This window comes from Typopeltis vanoorti, chromosome 21, assembly GCF_054136105.1.
Source record: "Typopeltis vanoorti isolate ZY-2024b chromosome 21, IOZ_Tvanoo_1.0, whole genome shotgun sequence".
Lineage (NCBI taxonomy): Eukaryota > Metazoa > Arthropoda > Arachnida > Uropygi > Thelyphonidae > Typopeltis > Typopeltis vanoorti.
The window spans coordinates 62,138,200-62,157,465 of NC_143569.1; the positions used below are offsets into that span (position 1 = coordinate 62,138,200).

Consider the following 19,266-nt stretch of genomic DNA (forward strand, 5'->3'; position numbering starts at 1 on the left):
TGTTGTATGGGAGATTCTTCAAATCATATCAGGTCACCTGATTTGATAACCCGTTCTATATCCTGTAGAGTATAATCGGGCGTAAATGGGTAAGATGACATTAAATAATACCGGGCTATCTTCAGAAGACTATGCACTATGGGGAGACTGAGCATCTAACAGCCCAACGGTATTAGAAGTGGGTGACTGATATGGAAATGGAGAAAACATATGACAGGGAGGTAGATTATCGGAATATATCTGGCACATCTTTTGTTATACCAGTAATTTTTGATGTAAATTATGCTTATAGGATTTTCTCGAATAACATCTGATATTTATTTCTTACATCTAAAATAATTTTTTACATTCATCATCAGCCATTGTCGATTCACTGCTGGATGAAAGCCTTTCCAAGATTACTCTAAAACCCGTATGTCCATGGCTCTCCTTTTCCATATCACTCCTGCAAATCTGATGATCTCATCAATCCACCGTGATTTAGGTCGGCGTCATGGTCGTTTTTACTCTCGTGGAATCCAATCCAGTTCTTCTTTTGTCCATCATTGATATTGTCTTCGAGCAATATGCCCAGCCCATTCCCACATCAGATGTTTCACTCTTCCTATGATGTCAGACACTCTGGTTTGATTTCTTATCCACGTCCTGTGATACTAAGCATACTTCTTTCCATACTAAATTGTGTTGTTCTTAATTTTTGAATTTCCTTTGCATTTAGTGTCCATGTTTCACAGCCATATGTCAATATAGGAAGAATGCATTGGTTAAAAACTTTTCTTTTCAGGCATGATGAATATAATTTTCCAAATGCTTAGCACCCAAGCACCGTGCATCTTTTAATTTCGTTCATGATATTTTGTTCCATTGATATCTGTTGTCATAAGAATATGTAATGATCTACTTGTTTAAATTCATCATTCTTGATTTTTATTATTTATGTTTGAGATGCCTGTATCATGAGAGCCTGTGTAGCTCAGTGGATGTGGCGTTTGCATACCACGGCGCTTGACCGCACGAAGGCAGACCTCTCTGTTTCGAATCTAGTCGGCGACTAAGAGAAATCTTTCTAAGCCTTTTTTTCGACTGGTTCCCGAGTTAGGCGATCTCTGGCACGGATTAGCGGTTTTTTCTCCCGGAAACGTGGGTTTTTCGTCCCGTAAATTCAAGAAAATCGACCATAGAACCCACATTATTTCAGACAATAAATACGAGTGTTAGGGTTAGGGACCACAAGATGGCGGCACTTGTTGAGCCGTCTCTCTTCACTGTCTGCCGTTTAATTAGTGATTAATTAGTTTAATTAATTAATTAATTAATTAGTATCAACTAATTAATTAGTTTAATTAGGCCAGCTATCTCTGATTGGGTACCAGTGGAGAATGAATTGCTCACTCAGTCTCCAAAAGTTAAAATAGGGCTAATAAACGGCCTCGCCTACTCCCTATATACGGGAATAAAAAGGCGTTACCTGATTATTTATGTTTGGACATAATCATTGAACATAACTTGGGTCTTCTCTAGGTTTATCTTTAGTCCAGCTGTTTTGCTAGCTATTTGGAATTCTTGGATACGACCCTGTTATTCATGAGCAGTTGAAGTAAAGATAACTATGTCATCTGCAAAGCATAAAGGGCTTAAATATCTTTCATTTATCTTCGGATCTTTCCTTTCCCAATCAAGAAGTTTGAATATTTCTTCTAGGGCACGCTGTGAATAATTTCAGAGATATTGTGTCACCCTGTCGTATGTATGTCTTTATTTCCACAGTAGAGATGTTTCCATTGAAATGAATTGCTGCTGTGGCATTGGTGTATGCTGATTTGATGGTCCTGACGTATGGCTCCTCCACTTGTTGGTTTCGTAATGCTTTAAGTATTGCACAAGTTTTTACTGAATCAAAGAATTTCTTATAATCAATAAAACCAAGACATAATGTTAACTGATATTCATTACGCCGTTCACTAATCTGTTGTACAACTTGAATATGGTCCATTGCTAAAGCCACTTCGAAAGCCTGCTTGTTCTTTTGGTTGTGCTAGGTCCAGAGTCGTACGAAGCCTATGACCTAAGACTTTTGTAAACCACCGATACTAGACTGATGGGTTGGTAGTTCACCAAGTCTTCTATTTCACCTTTTTTATGTAGAAAAATTAGGGTAGCCTTCTTCCATATTTTTGGGGTTTCACATCCATATGTCAATATAGGAAGAATACATTGATTAAAAACTTTCTTTTCAGGCATAATGGTAGTTGGCTTTTACATTTTTTACATTATGGAACAAAAATTGACATTAGGGAGACATGGCTAACAGAAGATGATACAATTAGTGGTATAGAATGTGAAGGGTATAGTGTGTTCAGGGAGGATAGAGAGAAAAGAACGAGGTAAGAGTGTTATTGATGATAGCCGATGAACTGCAACCGAAGAGAGTAGAGGTTCAACTGCAGGCCAATGCAAATAGCATATGTGAGGTTATCATGTGTGAGATAGAGGCCACAGAACAAAATATACACTTGGATGCTGCAATAGACTAGGGGATGGAAAAGATGATGAAGATAGTATGCATCGACAAATAGACTCAATGAGTGGAGGCCAGGTAATTATTATGGAAGGATTTCAACTGTGGGAACATAGGTTGAAAGGATGAGAGGACACATGGGGAAGAAAAAGGAATTTATGCAGTGACTAAGGAATAATTTCCGGAGACAGCATGTGATGGAATAATTAGGGGTTTCGAGAGTGCTCGATTTCGTAATTGCATCTGAGAATTCGTCTATAACAATATGACCACGTTGCCACCAATTGGTGAGAGTGATTATATGGTCTTGACTTGGGAGGTGACTATGTGGAAATTTCAGTTAAGCGTCGGTATATGTGGAATTACAGGGTTGCTATGTATGACAAGCTTAGTAGATTGCTTGGAGCAGTGCCATGACATGTAAAACTGCAAGGCCTGAATGTTTATAGTGCATGGGAAGATAGCAAAGAAATGCACAAAGAGAGTAATGGCAGATTGCATACCTAGAGTCAAGAGAATAAACCAAGTGGGAATTAAATAGACAAATATCTTCATTGAGCTGGAGCCGCAAAAAAAAGAAAAGAAAAGAAACAATTGTGGAGAGAAACTAAGGAGAAATGTGACAAAGAGGCACATGAATAGAACAAGACATGGACCTGAAGAGTAACTAGTGTGGTAAGAAAGACAAAAGCAGAGTATGAAAGGAAATTAGCAATGCTGGCTAAAGATAATCCCAAGCAGTTCTTTCGATATGCTGCAAGTAAAAGAAAGAATGTTTATGGCAGAATGATTTTAATAAATGCCGATGGTAGGAAGGTAACTAGATCAGTCGAAATAGTAGAATCACTAAGTAAATACTTTGCAAGAGTATATCATCCAGGTGGCGATATTGCGGTAACGAGGACGCAAAGGTTTATATGGGAACTGAGGTAAATGAAAGGGAGGTGCATAGCATATTACAGAACCTTAATGTAAATACAGCTGTAGGATTGAATGGCATACCAGTTCGAGTTTTACGTGAAACTGAGAGGGAATTGTCAGTGCCCTTGACTATAATGTTTAATCTAAGTGTCAGCTCTGGGTTAGTCTCTAGAGGATGGAAAGAGGGGAAAATAGTTCCATTGCATAAAGAGACTCTAGAAAATTACCGACGGCAGATATCAGGAGTTTTTTGAGAATATTGGAGAAGTTGGTCAAGAGCAAAATACAGGATAACTGGATATTGCATGAGAGCAGCATGGTTTTGTAAAGGGGGCCATGCCTCAGTAACTTGCTCACGTTTTATAATACAGTGACTTTATGGTGGACTTTACAAAAGCCTTTGACAGGATACCAGATGGAATTCTAATCAGTAAACTGCAGCCCATGGGCACACAGGATTGATATAGATTTGGTAAGGTGGACAGGAGGGCGTGTGATGGAGAGATATCAGAGAGTAATTTTATAATACAGTTATAAACACTTATACAGCTGTGATTAGTGGCATGCCACATAGTTCTGCTCTTGGACCGCTACTGGTTAATTTATACATTAACGATATAGGGAGGGATCTGAGAAGAACTGTTCAGTTAGTTGTTTGCCGATGATGGATAGTTGGGTGGTGCAATAGTTAATACAGATGATGTCAAAATTTTGCAGGATGATTCAGATAGTTTGGCAGTCTGGGCAAAGGAGAATGGATATGAGTTTAATATGGCAAAGTGCAAAGGTATGCATTTTGGGGTGAAAAGATTACCAGCTGTATACCACATTGGTGGAACTGTACCCCAGGAAATTTATGAAACCAGAGACTTAGGAGTGTTATTGGATATTGAGTTAAGGTTTAGGAGGCACATAGCAAAAGTGGCAAAAGCAGCTCATCAGATTATTTGGTTACTGAAGAATACTTTGACGAGCAGAGACAAGTAGGTTATTGTTTCTCTTTATCGAGCCTTGATAAGATCCCATCTTGTCTACTACGCGTAGATCTGGGCACCAGGATTTCTTGGAGATGAGGCAGAGGTCAAGATGATCCAGAGGCGAGTGACCAAGATGGCAGCAGATCTATGGAATGAACCTTATGAGAAATAGGTTGAAGATTTGTGGGTTACAGAAACTGTTGATAGGCGGAAAAGGGGTGAGATTGAGACATACAAATTGCTGTGGGGTTTTTACAAGATTAATTCAGAGGAAATTTTTCAGAACAGGTCTTGTGGTGGGAGAACTAGGGGCCATCCATGGAAACATTGTAAGAGTGTAGTTAGCAAGGGTGTTAGAACCTTTTTCTTTTTTTAATTGCTTGCAGAGTAATGAATGAGTGGAATAGGTTACCAGAGTCTGTTGTGGGCGCCATAAATGTGAATGAGTTCGAAGCAAGGTATGATAGATACTGTGCAAATGTTGCATAGTTTTTGTGATTATGTTTAGGGCCTCCCTCGATCTGTCTAAAGACTCCTTGGAGTAGGCCGTAATAATAATAATAATAATAATAATAATAATAATAATAATAATAATAATAATAATAACAACAACAACAACATATGAATGGAATTTAATTTAATTTTTGGCATGTTGAATACAACCGTGAAACTTATACAATAAAATTTATTTTTGAATAAAAGTGTACAGGTACATCAAACAGTGATAACTTAATTTTCGAAATCCAAAGAGACTAGTCACTTTCACAACTATATTAAGGGAAGTGTGATTATTTTGCTACTTGCAACAGCTGCTAAAAAGCAAAAAAGAAAAAAAAATGGTGAGATTGTTAACCTCCAACCACTAGAGGACTTGGTATATTTACTTATTTCTGCAGGTGTACCTTCCAAACTCTAATGGAATATATAGTTACTGCAATTCTTGAATATTTTGTAAAATTGCTTGAGTATTAATTTTGTTGTATAAGTGAATTTAGAACTTATTCTTTAAATGAAAATATGAGAGATGCCATAGGTGAGTTTACTTTTTTTATTTTATTTTTTTTATTACTCGCAGGCATCGCTGCTCATTCACATATATCCACTTAAGTATTTGTTCGTTTTCAACGTGTATATCAGTAGCATACTCAGTATTTAATTCTTGGGTGGGGAGGGGGCGAGTTGAGTAGATGATTTGAGAATACACTACGCATCGCATACGACCTATGACTGAGCATCTGCAATGATCGCTAATTCATAAGTAGTATAGAAATAGAAGACACGACACAACATAAATAAAAAAAAAAGAATTTGAATTAGGAAAAGATTTTTGGAAATTTTTCTACTGTTTTACTTTTTCTTTCGGGGGGGCAGACCCCCTTCCCACCGAAAGAAAAAGGGTGCGCCACTGGTGTATACTGTCGTAAATGTTTCTCTCACTCCATATTGACATTAAATAAAAATTCGATACCCTGTTCATATTTCAAGCTTATTTTGAGTGATCCATTTATCCTGTATGACCCAAGGTTTATTTTCACGAAAGCCCCAAATATTTTATGTGTGTAATATTTGTGAGGGATTATAAAAATTTCAAAGTATATAAAACGTGCTGTTAAAAAGAATGAGTAAATGCACATGACTAATTTCAGCCAAACTTTCTTCAGATCATTTCTGTTATAAAATGAAAAAATTGGGACATTCAAGTGTTTGGGTGAATGCTTAGAATAGAACTCACTGTCATGTTCTTTCATATAAACACACACACAACAAATTCTTGTACTACCCTGAAGTAATTTATCATTGATTATCTTTATCTCACGAAGTGTGCAGTTTAAGCCTGTTCACACATTCTTTAAATTAGAGAAAATATTGTAGAAACTAAATATATTTAGGGCACAGTACGATAAACTGTGTGTGTAATAGCGGGACCTCCCCATGGAGGTTTGATGATGATGATAATAATAATATTGCTCTTTGCCCCCCTCCCAAAAAAGGTTTATACTCCTGAAGTAGATCTGAATTCCTTAAATTCAGATCTACTTAAGCACTGTAAAATCTTGTGTAACTTCTTCTTTATATATGTTCAATTTATTTCCTAAACTGAACACACATCTGAAGAATGTTGTTCATTTTGAAAATGAACAAGTCATTTCTGTAAAACTCTTCAGTTTGGAAACAATCTGAAGAGTTTTACTATGAAAAACTTACTTGGATATTGATGCAGAAGTCATATTTTTCTCATATACAAGTAGTAAAAGATGTATCCCTTATTATTAAAATACTTTAGATCAAGGTAGCTGTGGTAAAGTTTTACTACTTGGTTAGAAAATTTCGAACCAAGTGGATATATTATAGTATTGTAGTTACTTTTAACTACATCAAGTGACCTAGCCATAGGCCTGATTTGTCAGCTATGCCGGTCCTGAGCCCAAATAAAATTTGGGGGGGGAAGGTTAAGATGGTGCTGTACTTCCCTGTAAAAGGGGCCTCCATTACATCATCATACGAATAGATAAATAAAAAAAAAAACTACATCAGGTTAGAGGTTAAGTGTGTCTAATTGTATATTAAATGGTTGATTTCCTTAGAGATTGCTTAACTTAGCAATAGTACATTAGTATAGACTACATAGTGCATAAACTGATCAAGATCTTGTAATTTGCAAGTATTTCATGAAGCAAACAATGATACAATGATGAAAACAAATACTGAAAAATAAAATCCGAGACAGTTTCGTTGAAATCCGCTGTGCCAACCAGGTGGACAAAAGTAGAGATTTGTTTGGACTTGGTAAAAGCAATGATACCATTGTGCCACAGGGAAAAGAAAGAGAGAGAAAAAAAAAAAGATCAGAAAACAATCATTGCTAGTGATGAGCAGTCACCAAGAAGAACATACCAGAGAAGTGTCAATTTTGGTGCATTTGAAAACCATTTTTTCAAGGTATAGTTTGTACACTGAGGCTATAAAACTAAAGTGTTATTGTAAGTCAGCCTGTTTATCTTTTGTGATTGGTAAAAATTCAGCTTAATTTTGATATTTTTGACTAAAGCTTTACTTTGCTGCTGTCATATTTTTGTAATAGTTAATGTATTTCTCTTTTCAGATATACAGTATATATAATTTTCAGAAATATTGATGGGCAGCTTGCTTATAATCATCAGGAAGCATGAACTCTTTACAGAGAATTTCTCCAAAATGTTGTGTTTCAGATTGGCTTTTCCAAAAAAAAATGCAACAGCATCATTTTCTCTTTTCATGAACATCTGCAAGTATGTGAAAATATTATTTAAATTGTAAATGCATTAATGATACTGAGACTTTATTAAGAATATGGAAGAGGATGCATTTTATTATGGAAAATAATTATGTATAAAAAAAAGTATAAGCATGTTCATCTCTATGAATTCGATAATGCTTAGTGTAAGAATATATATCTTAGACATGGTATAAATGTTCAAAAAATTAGTAATTGAGAAACTTTTATACTTTTATATGCAAGAATTTTTACATACACTAAAGGGTTATTTCATTCATCTGGATATAGGTTGTATTGCCAAATGTTATTAGCATGTTTCTTGAGAAGGCCCTTGCATTTCTTGAAAGAAATCTTTTATACCGTGCATCTCTCGTACATAGAAGTTGGAGACCTTTTATAGAATGCAATATTTATAGGTAAGTTGTTTTAGAATCTGGCAGTATGGGCTTTAACAGGTCATGAGTTACATATTTATAAATGAGAAGTTATGTTAATATATCATAAAGGAAAGGAATTTAGTTTCACTGCACAGCAGATTTATTTATTTTATTTATTTTTAATGTAGCTATGAAACGTATTATAGTAATCAACAAAGTGATGAAATGTACAAATTTATAACTGACATATTCATGCCCTAGTGATGCAAATAATAAACTGGTTTGTTTTCTGAGAGCATATAATATAATCAGTTTAACCAGATGGGAAACTATTTGTGTGAAACATGCGGAAAGACATTTTCAAAATCAGGAATACTAACTAGACATCGTAGGATTCATACAAATGAAAAGCCTTACCCTTGTGACATTTGTGGAAAAAAATTTGCTCGATCAGGGGCTCTTACACAGCATGTAAGGATTCATACTAATGAAAAGCCATTCAAATGTGAGATTTGTGGGATGAAATTTTCACACTCGGGAAACTTTTCAGTTCATAAAAGAGTTCATACAAAGGAGAAACCATATACGTGTGAAACTTGTGGAAAACAATTTTCTCATTCAGGGAGTCTTGTGGAACATAAAAGGGTTCATACAAATGAAAAACCTTTTACTTGTGAAATTTGTGGGAAGCAGTTTTCACATGCAGGAAATCTTGTAGTACACACAAGGGTTCATACAAGTGAAAAACCTTATTCATGTGAAACTTGTGGAAAGAAATTTTTGCACTCAGGACATCTTGTAGTTCATCGAAGGATTCATACCAATGAAAAACCATTTGAATGTGAAACCTGTGGGAAGAAGTTTTCACGCCCAGGAACTCTTACACGACATTACAAAGTTCATGCGAGTGTCAAGTCATTGACATGTGAGACCTGTGGAAAAAAGTTTTCATATTCAGAACACCTTGGAATAGATGTGATGATTAGCACAAATGAAAAACCACTTGTATGTGATACTTGTTGGAATAAACCATCAAGCACTGAAAGTCTTGGATTTCACAGGATGCCTCCAAATCAGTATCCTTTTATGTATGAAAACTGGGAAGAGCTTTTTCTGCTTAGAGCTCCTTGCAGTGAACAAGGAGAATCAGATAAATAACCAGATTAATGACATAAAGAACTGTTGGCTCATTCACCCAGGAAAGTCCACCATGGGTAGTTTTTCCACTGGATAAGTGTGACCTTGTACATATGTATTATATATGTCAGTTTTGTTGCAATTTTGAGTAGTTAAATTGCTAACATAATTATAAGCATAATTTCGTTTTTATTTATCAAATAATTCAAGATTTCAAATAAATAATTTAAAAAAAAGTGGAAATGCATGTTATGTAAGAGATGGAGTGAATACTTCTGAGTTTTTATTTTATTTTATTTTTATAAAGATATGTATAGTGATTAAAAATGGGTATGTGATATTCAAGGTTTAATGCCCTTCCCCGAACAAAAGCATTTTTTATATATCATTATATATCGATATTCATAATATACAGTAAGTCATCAACTTACACTGATTCAAGTTACTTGGATCTGTAGATACGAAGTTGCAGTACTTTGGCCTTTCAACTTGTGACTAGCAGTGCCATCTATCAAGTGCCACTTCATGGAAATAATAGATAGCTAAAATATAAAGCCAACAAGCTTTGCTTTTGGCATAGATAAGATATTAACATGAAGGATATATTTTATAACCAGATATAGAAAGAACAGAATTGCCATTGTTTGCATTACTCAAAAGACATAAAGCTCTGCCCAAGAGCCTTTATGTTTGCCTTTTATTTTGCCCATATGTTCACCCAATCTGTGGTAAAAATGCAGCCTCTTTATTTTCAAAACTGTTTCTTTCTATGTTTGACTATAAAGTATAACTGGATCCGTAATATCTTCCATTTTAATATAATAGTTGGTTTTCCTAGTAAGCTGATGCACAGCATATAATGTCATTTATTTTGTTTGTGAATGGTGATAAGGCTTATGCTTATACAAGAGAAAACCTAAGATGCTAATGCATGTTATGACTGATTTATGATGACGATAAATAAAAAAAAAGAAAAACTCCAATACTGACTATGCATACATTATTATTATTATTATTTTTTTTTTTTTAAATTGCATATGCTTTTATATTTATGTACTTGATAGGATACTAAATAAACTTTCATTTTCTGAAAGTTTTATTTTCATAAGTGGCACCTATTATTGCTTTAATTATCCTTTGAAATGAAGATATATGTCAAAAATGCATCATATTTAAGCATCACATTTAAGCATTTGACTCATGCAGAAATGTTCAGAATGAATTCACCACATAAGTCATGGACTTATTATATAATTAATATATATTTACTGATTATAAACCAATATAATACCAGTGAGGTTGTAAAACTCATAGAACAATGATGATACAGGTTGGGTAGACAACTATCTATAGAGCACATAGTAGCTTTATTAATACCATAATCCCAAACACATTAGTGAGGAAAAATTTTAACAACCAGTTTTCTCTCTCTCTCTCTCTGAAATAATAGCCTGGGTGAAGGATGAAAGAAACTAAGTGAACAGTACTGAAAATATTACAGTGGTTAAGTATGAAACTACAAAAATAAATATATATATATATTTTTTTAAATATTTATTTTAAAAACAAATGTATTATTATTATTATTACTACTACGGGCGACTCCAAGGAGTCCTTTGACTCATCGAGGGAGGCCCTAAACATCATGTTCACACAACTATTCGACATTCTCACAGTATCTATGATTCCTTGCCTTGAACTCATTCACTGTCATAGCACCCACACCAGACTCTGCAGCTTATTCCACTCATTTACCACTCTAAAAGTAAAGAACCCAGCTCTAACACCCTTACTAACCACACTCTTGCCCAGCTTCCATAGATGTCCCCTAGTCCTCCCACCACCAGTCCTGATTTCAAAAATATCCTCTGAATTAATCTTATAGAAACCTTTCATCAATTTGAATGTATCAATCATATCTCCTCTTTTCTGCCTATCAACCAATTTCTGCAACCCACAAATTTTCAACCTGTTCTCATAAGGTTCATTCCATAGACCTGCTATCATTTTGGTTACTCGCCTCTGGATCCTCTCCACCTCCTCCCCATCAAGAAGAAACCTAGGTGACCAAATCTGAGCACAGCAGTCGAGATGAGGTCTTATCAAGGCTCGGTACAGAGGAACAATAACTTACTTATCTCTGCTCATCAAAGTATTCTTCAGCAACTAAGTGATTTTATAATAAATTTAGTTTAATCCTTTATCCAAGTGTGAGCAAACAAAGTTTGCACCTGAAAGTATCTTCAGGAATGGGGTAAGGTGGTGTAACACCAGGGCGCTCCTTGCAAAGGTGTTACACCACCTTACCCCAGTCCTGAAGATACTTTCAGGCACAAACTTTGTTTGCTCACACTTGGATAAAGGATTAAACTAAATTTATTATACTCTAACCAAGTGAAAAATAAACTTTCATCATCAAAAACCAAGTGATTTGATGAGCTGATTTAGCAACTTTTACAATGTGCCCCCTAAACTTCATCTCCCTATCCATCAACACTCACAAGTCCCTGGCCTCATCAATCTCCTGGAGTACAGTTCCACCAATGTGGTATACTGCTGCTAATCTTTTCACCCCAAAATGCATAACATTACATTTTGTCACATTAAATTGACATCCATTCTCCTTAGCTCAGACCTCCAATTTATCCAAATCATCCCACAAGATTTTGGCATCTTCTGCATTCACTATTGCCCTACCCAACTTTGCATCATCAGCAAACAAATGAACCGTTCCTCTTAGATCCTTCCCTATATCGTTAATGAACAAATTAAACAGCAGTGGTCCAAGAACAGAACCCTGCAGCACACCACTAGTCACAGGCCGTCTTTTGGACTATACTCCTGAATAAACTACTCTCTGATATCTCTCCATCAACCACCCACCCATCCATCTCACCAACCCTTTATCCATTCCCATATGTTGTAGTTTATGGATTAGAATTCCATGTAGTATCCTGTCAAAGGCCTTAGCCAGGTTCAGCAGTATCACTGTAAACCCATTACCCTTATCCAGTTCAGCCATCACTGTGTTATAAAACTTGAGCAAGTTACTGAGGCATGATCTACCCTTCACAAAACCATGCTGCCCCCCCCCCACAGTAATCCATTCAATCCATTCCTGTATTTTTCCCTTGACTACTTTCTCCAAGACCTTGACAATGACTCCTGATATGCTAATCGGTCATTAATTTGCAACGGTAGTCTTGGATCCTCCTTTATGCAGTGAAACTATTTTACCCTCTTTTCACACCTCCGGGTCTAAACCAGATCCGAGACTCAGATTAAACAACATGGTCAAGGGCACTGATAATTCTTTAGCCACTTCACGTAAGACCCGTGCCAGTATACCATACAATCCCACAGATGTATTCACATTAAGGTTCTGTAATAGACTATTCACCTCCACTTCATTCACCACAATTCCCGTATAAACTAATGGTTCCTTCATTCTTTCAATGTCACCACCTGGATGATATATGCTTGCAAAGTGCTCACTCAGTAATTCCACTATATCGACTGATTCAGTGACCTCCTTTCCATCGGCATTCCTTAAAATCATTCTGCTGTATACAGTTTTTCTTTTACTTGCAACATATTGAAAGAACTGTTTGGGATTCTCTTTAGCTTGCATAGCTAGTTTCCTTTCATAATCCACTTTTGCTTTTCTTACCATGCTTGTTACCCTTCTGGCGTGCGCTTTATACTGTTCGTGTGCCTGCAGGTCACCTTTCTCTTTAAATTCCCTCCACAGTTGCTTCTTTTTTTGCAGCTCAAGCTTAATGGTGTTATTCATCCATTTAACCCCTACTTGTTTTACTATTCGGACCCTAGATATACAATCAGCCATAACCTCCTGCAAATGCTCCTTGACCACTTCCCATGCTCTGTCGACATCCAACCCTTGCAGTTTTACATGCCATGGTACTGAACCAAGCAATCTTCTAAGCTTGTCATACTAGCCAGCACGGTAATTCCACATATACCCCATCTTAATCGAAAATTCCACACTTTTAGTCACCTCCCAGGTCAAGACCTTATGATCACTCTCACCAATAGGTGGCAACATGGTCATATTCATTACAGTCAAATTCTCAGATGCCCTAGTACTCTCTATCCCCTAGTACTTTCTATTACATGCTGTCTCAGATAGTTATCCCTTAGTAACTGAATAAAATCCAGTTCCTTCCTCACATGTGTCCTCTCCTCCTTTCGGTCAATGTTACCATAGTTGAAATCCCCCATAATAATTACCCTCCTTCCACTCATTTCATCAATTTGTTTATGCATACTATCTCCACCATCTATTCCATCACCTGGTCTATAGAGCACCCAACTGTATATTTTGTTCTGCTAGTCTCAATCTCACACCAAATAGCCTCAAATGAGCTCTTTTCATTATCCTGCGATACAACTTCTATTCTCCTCAGCTGTAGTTCATCAGCTACCATCAGTAACATTCCTCCCCCATTTTATTCTCTCTGTCCCTCCTAAACACACTATAACCTACACATTCTATTCCACTAACTATATCATCTTCCGTCAGCTATGTTTCACTAATGCCAATAACCTTTGCCAATAACCTGCCAATACATATTTAAAATATGTATTTTACAGTTAGAAAAGTTTGTATTTTTATTCAAATTTTTTGATGGAGTTGGCTGTCTGGGAGCATGTTTCTAAAATTTCATCAGTGAAATTTTAGAAATATGCTCAGAAATCACTGTGAAGTTATATTGGAAATATTTTAATTGTGTTTTAATTGAGAAACAAGTAATATTTGCAATTTGAAACTTAATAAAACAAATGGCAAATATTGCTCGTTTCTCAATAATTGCTTCATTTTCAGGAATATATTTTACCAACAAGTTCAGTTGAATGTATTAGAACAAATCACATCTCACCATTAGAATGTTATTGCTTGGTTGACGATGCTTGGTTGCTGTCATACAAAATTTACGTGCATGCTTATATGATGCTTTTATCTTTATTTGCAATGAAGATGTGATAGTAAAAACATGATTTATGCATAGTGGAGTTGCAATTATATTACTGGCAAATCATCACATAACTGACAGTGTTGGTTACTGTAGAATATTAAAAACACAGGGTAAGGGGTTGCAGAGTAGTCTGTGGCTCCATAGATGCATGCTTTGTAATATTATAACATGCATACACACATACCAAATACAAAATCCTTATGCATGAAAGTTTAGTTTTTAAAGTGGTGAGTAATTGAGATTTATTATTCTGTTTGTGTACTGTAGGAAGTGTATCCATTAATATATTGTGCATGGTAGAGGCGCAATTCAAACCCATATTATTCTGTGCATGCTCCATCTGCAGAAATACTGCAGTACTTTTAGTTGAAAAACATCACTTAACTGAAAATCAGTACATTGAAGCTCTGCTGTATAAACATGGTGTAATTTTATGAAAATAGAGATGGAAGGTACTGATAATATAAATTATTCAAACAGAACAAAAACTTAGTTGTTTAAAATTTAATGAACAAAATACTCATCTGTGTATCATAGATATCTATCATTGCACAATGTAAGGATTACAGCCAAGACAAATGGATTAAAATGCTATATAGGTGTGTATTGTAAAGCAGGATGAGAACTTGATCAGTATTATCATCAGCACAAAGTAGTAATACAGTTAATTATGCAAATAAATAAATTATGAGTGAGTGAAATAAATGCTTGATCTTGCCATTATCCTTCTGCAAAGTGGGTGCCATGGAACTTGGATTCATTAGACTCACATCTTATGCTCCATAGGCATAATAGGAATATCAACACATTAACTTCTTTCTACGAATTACCCTAGTCCTGAAAATAGTTAAAGCACAAACTTGTTTGCTTACACTTGGATAAAGGATTATACCAAGTATATAATTTCTCAGTATCTTTAATTTATAGTATAACCAAGTGGAAAAACTTTCAACAACTTTCTCTAATCCAGAGTATTTCAATAATAAGGTGTGACACCTTTTGGCTACTCATATATATGTCACAGTTAAAGTGATAAATCTGGTTATTATTAATAATTACTGGTTAAAGTGAATTAACGAGAATTAATCACTTTATCCGGTTAAAGTGAATAATTCCTAGAGAAGTCTGGTAAATGTAATAAAAACATGTTTATAGGTTTTATATATAGGTATTCATTCTCAATGGAAATTATAACAGCCTAGGTTAGGTTAGTTTATAATGAAAAAAGTAAGGAAAGTACTTCTTTTGCATGCAATGAAATCAGAAATCATTACAAACTAGCCTAACCTAACCTTTATCGGTTGGAAATCATTATAAATTAATCTAACCTAAACTAACCTAACCTTTATTGGTTAGGTTAAGTTAGTTTATAATGAAAAAAGTAAGGAAAGTACTTCTTTTGCACTGAAATCAGAAATCGTAAACTAACCTAACCTAAATTAATCTGGATGTTGCATGTGGAACCAGAGTGTAGTTGTAGTTTGTCGTGGGCCGAGCTTAATGATTGCAGGCAGATAAATGGAGATAACAAATAAAAGTTGTTGTGGGCAGATGAATGGGGATTATAGATAAACGTCATTGCTGTACCTCTTTCCTTATCAATGGAGAAAAACACATCCGTTCCTCTCTGATTTATCTAATATACCCATTCATCTGCCCACAACAACTTGTATTTGTTATCCCCATTTATTTGCCTGGAATCATTAAGCTCGGCCCACAACAACAACGCTTATCTTTCATCCCCATTAATCTGCCCACGACAAACTATGACTACACTCTGGTTCGGCATGCAACATCCAGGTTAGTTGAGGTTAGGTTATAATGATTTCTGATTTCATTGAGTCCAAAAGAAGTACTTTCCTTACTTTTTCATTATAAACTAACCTAACCAATATAGGTTAGGTTAGTTTATAATGATTTGCAATTGATAAAGGTTAGGTTATTTTATAATGATTTCTGATTTCATTGAGTGCAAAAGAAGTACTTTTTTCATTATAAATAAACTAACCTAACCTAAGCTGTTATAATTTCCATTGAGAATGAATACCTATATATAAAACCTGTAAACATGTTTTTATTACATTTACCAGACTCCTGTACGAATTATTCACTTTAACCGGTAATTATTAATAATAACCAGATTTATCACTTTAACTGTAACATATATATATATATGAAAATATGACTTCTGCATTACTTCAACCTTAGTATCACCTCTGGGTCTGGCTCCCACCAATGAGACCTCAATAAAGGTCGAAACTGGTCTGGGTAGTGACCCTTCCCATAATGCATAGCATTATACATGTCAGCAAGGAGATGTGCTTTGCATTAAGGAATACTAAGGCAATTGATGTGAAGTCATTAGCTTCTTTATTCGAATTGCCCCAGTCCTGAAAAGAATTCAGGCACAAACTTGTTTGCTTACAAGTTTGCTTGGATAAAGGATTATACCAAGTATATAATTTCTTGGTATCTTTAATTTACATTAAATTCCATTTTACCAATGGTTATGATTCCCATTTCATAGATAAGGTTGAACAATTCTGCCTTTTTCTTTGATATCTCTTTGATATATTATAGGATTTCTATCCCATATGTTGAAGTCTCGCCCTTTTTGGAATCCCTCATCCTGTACAAACCAGAAGATGGCAAACACAGTAGAGGAAGACCATGCAAACAATTTTGGCAATACATATGTGAAACCATCAGTAGGCTGAACTGCAAAGTTCCATCTGACACCTACCAGTTAGCTCAAGATAGAGAGACTTGGAAGGCCATAATTTGCAATATTTAATTTTTAATATAAATCTCTTTTCACATTGTATTATATTGTGAATAAACTATGTATGTATGTATGTTAAATTCTTATTAGAAAATGTATTAGTCAACACAAATGCTGGCCTCATTGGCCAACTGGAAAGCATATCTGCTTTCCAACCAACAGGTTACAGGTTTTGTCAAAGCCTGCTCTAAATGAGCACGATAGCTCTTTGAGCTTATAGGACTTAGCTTGATTGTAGAAAAAAAGAAGAAGAAAAAAATTCTATGTTTTCTTAAAGATCTGATTCATTGTCCAGGATCTCTTAGGCTCCTTGTTCTTTCGTAATTTTGTATTATGATCAAATGGGAAGATCAGCAAATAACAGGAGTGGAACATATTGAATCTTACCCAATGTGACTTCTTTCAGACATAGGTTCTATTGGGGGAAACACTAAAGTCTTACATAAAAGATAGTTTCTGCTGGAGGTTTCAAGAAACCCGTGATACTTTTAATTCAGTGGCTGAACTTAAATAACAATGACTGCCTTAAACTTTCCCAGTTTAGAAGGTAATCATACTAAATATTTCTTGCACTTGTAATTCATTTTTTATCCTTTTTATTAACTGCTTTTATTCTTATTATGCTTAATCATAATACTGATCAAGATCTCCTTTTGCCTTTACAACTTTCACTTCATTGATGTAACATTTATTTTAACTATTTCATTCCTCTTGGTTGTGAACCTTAGTTTGAATTGATCCATGAAATATGGCTGAAATTTTGCTTCTATCGACCAATTTTCTGTATGCATTGTTTAATTTATAGAACCAGTTCTTGAGAACTCTAGATTTTGTAAATTTTTAAAATTTAACAAATAGATCATTATAGGTAAAAAAAAATACACTTCTAATTCATTTGAAACTAGTTGTACGCTTCTTGAAAGCTTTATATAAAGATCAAGTTTACATTTTACTTGAGTTTTTCTGTTTTTATTTGTGGTTCTACTAATGCTAATTTTGGAGTGCCTACCTTTCTTTAGCTATCATGTACTATTGATGGTCATCGTAAATTATAATATACTTATATCTCTAAATAAATTGTTAACAGAGAAAGTTCTTTCCTTACACACAGTTATTATCCCAAATAATTGACAAATTTGTTAGAAAATTTATTAGCCACCCACCCACATATATATATATTAAAAAAAAAAAACCTTATAGAAAAATATCATTAAAATTATCCATGTTTTATATCATCATCACTCCTCCATGGAGTCGCTCATTGTGGATATCCTTGCTTTCACATGCAGTGTTCACTGAATTATGCTTTAAACTCATTTGCTGTTTTTATACTCATCATGCTCTCAGGCAATACATTCTAATCATCAGCCATTCTCCATGCAGAAAACTTACTCTTAACTTCCCTGCTCTCATACTCTTTATAGGCAAACTAATGTGTATGCTATGCAGCTTCATTAGTAAATAGATTACTAATAAATTACTTTTTTTTTTATGAAAGTAATTCCCTTTTAATTAATCTGTCTTTGACTTACATCTCAATAAAAGGACTAAGTGTGTTAAGACTTAAATGCTGGTAAAAATTCATGACAAAAGTTTAATGGAGTGAAACAGCACTAGGAAACAATTAAAATTAGTATTTATTGCTTCCAATATTTCATCTCCGTTATGGGGCCAACATCAAGGAGTACAAAATAAGACTTGTAATGCACGCACGCACGCACACACACGCGCACACACACACACACAAGGCAGCAAAAAACTAACTAAACATGTGGACAACAGACTAAGAGTCCCAACTAGGTGGGGTGCCCTCTATGGAACTGTTGGCAGCCTAGGATGTAAATTGGTGTCTTTCTCCTCTAAATTTACTGTGATCATGCATGATGGTCTTTTTCCAATTGATTCCATGAGCTGTATCCAAAGCATAGTCTGCAAGGCCAGATTGGCCTTCTGGCCTTGTAATACTATTTTTAGAATCTGCTGCTGTTAAAATTCATCCTAATTTAAATAAATATGGTTGCATGAAACTTCCAAAAATATGGGAAACATATACTTTGAGATCCCAGTTTACATCCTAGGTCAGCAGCAGGTGTCCATAGAGGGCTCCCCACCTAGTTAGGCACTCAATTTTTTTCATTCACGTGTTTTAGTTAGTTTTGTGTGCTGCCTTGATGTGTGTGTGTGTGTTACAAGTCTTATTTTGTACTCTCTGACAATGTCTCTGTGACAGGCAAAATAATGGAAGGATTAAACTTTTATCATGAACTTTATTGATATTGTACTACTTAAATTAGAGATATT

The 19,266-nt window shown here is 35.0% G+C and overlaps 1 protein-coding gene across 2 annotated transcripts; it reads left to right on the top strand.

Moving 5' to 3' along the window:
- The first annotated feature begins 5,312 nt into the window (after positions 1-5,312).
- On the top strand, positions 5,313-10,161 carry LOC150094906 (uncharacterized). Of its 2 annotated transcripts, XM_090411139.1 has the most exons (3): positions 5,313-5,449; positions 7,520-7,685; positions 7,961-10,161. In XM_090411139.1, the coding sequence occupies exon 3, from the start codon at positions 8,371-8,373 to the stop codon at positions 9,205-9,207; it is 837 nt and encodes a 278-aa protein (XP_090267265.1). In that variant the 5' UTR covers positions 5,313-5,449; positions 7,520-7,685; positions 7,961-8,370; the 3' UTR covers positions 9,208-10,161. The 2 variants fall into 2 exon arrangements, with proteins under 2 accessions (XP_090267265.1, XP_090267264.1); XM_090411138.1 differs by having other exon boundaries at positions 7,520-10,161.
- Positions 10,162-19,266: the final 9,105 nt, after the last annotated feature.

Excerpts from the sequence above, each read along its gene's own strand:
- LOC150094906 (XM_090411138.1), top strand. The coding sequence starts at position 8,371 with ATGGGAAACTATTTGTGTGAAACATGCGGAAAGACATTTTCAAAATCA.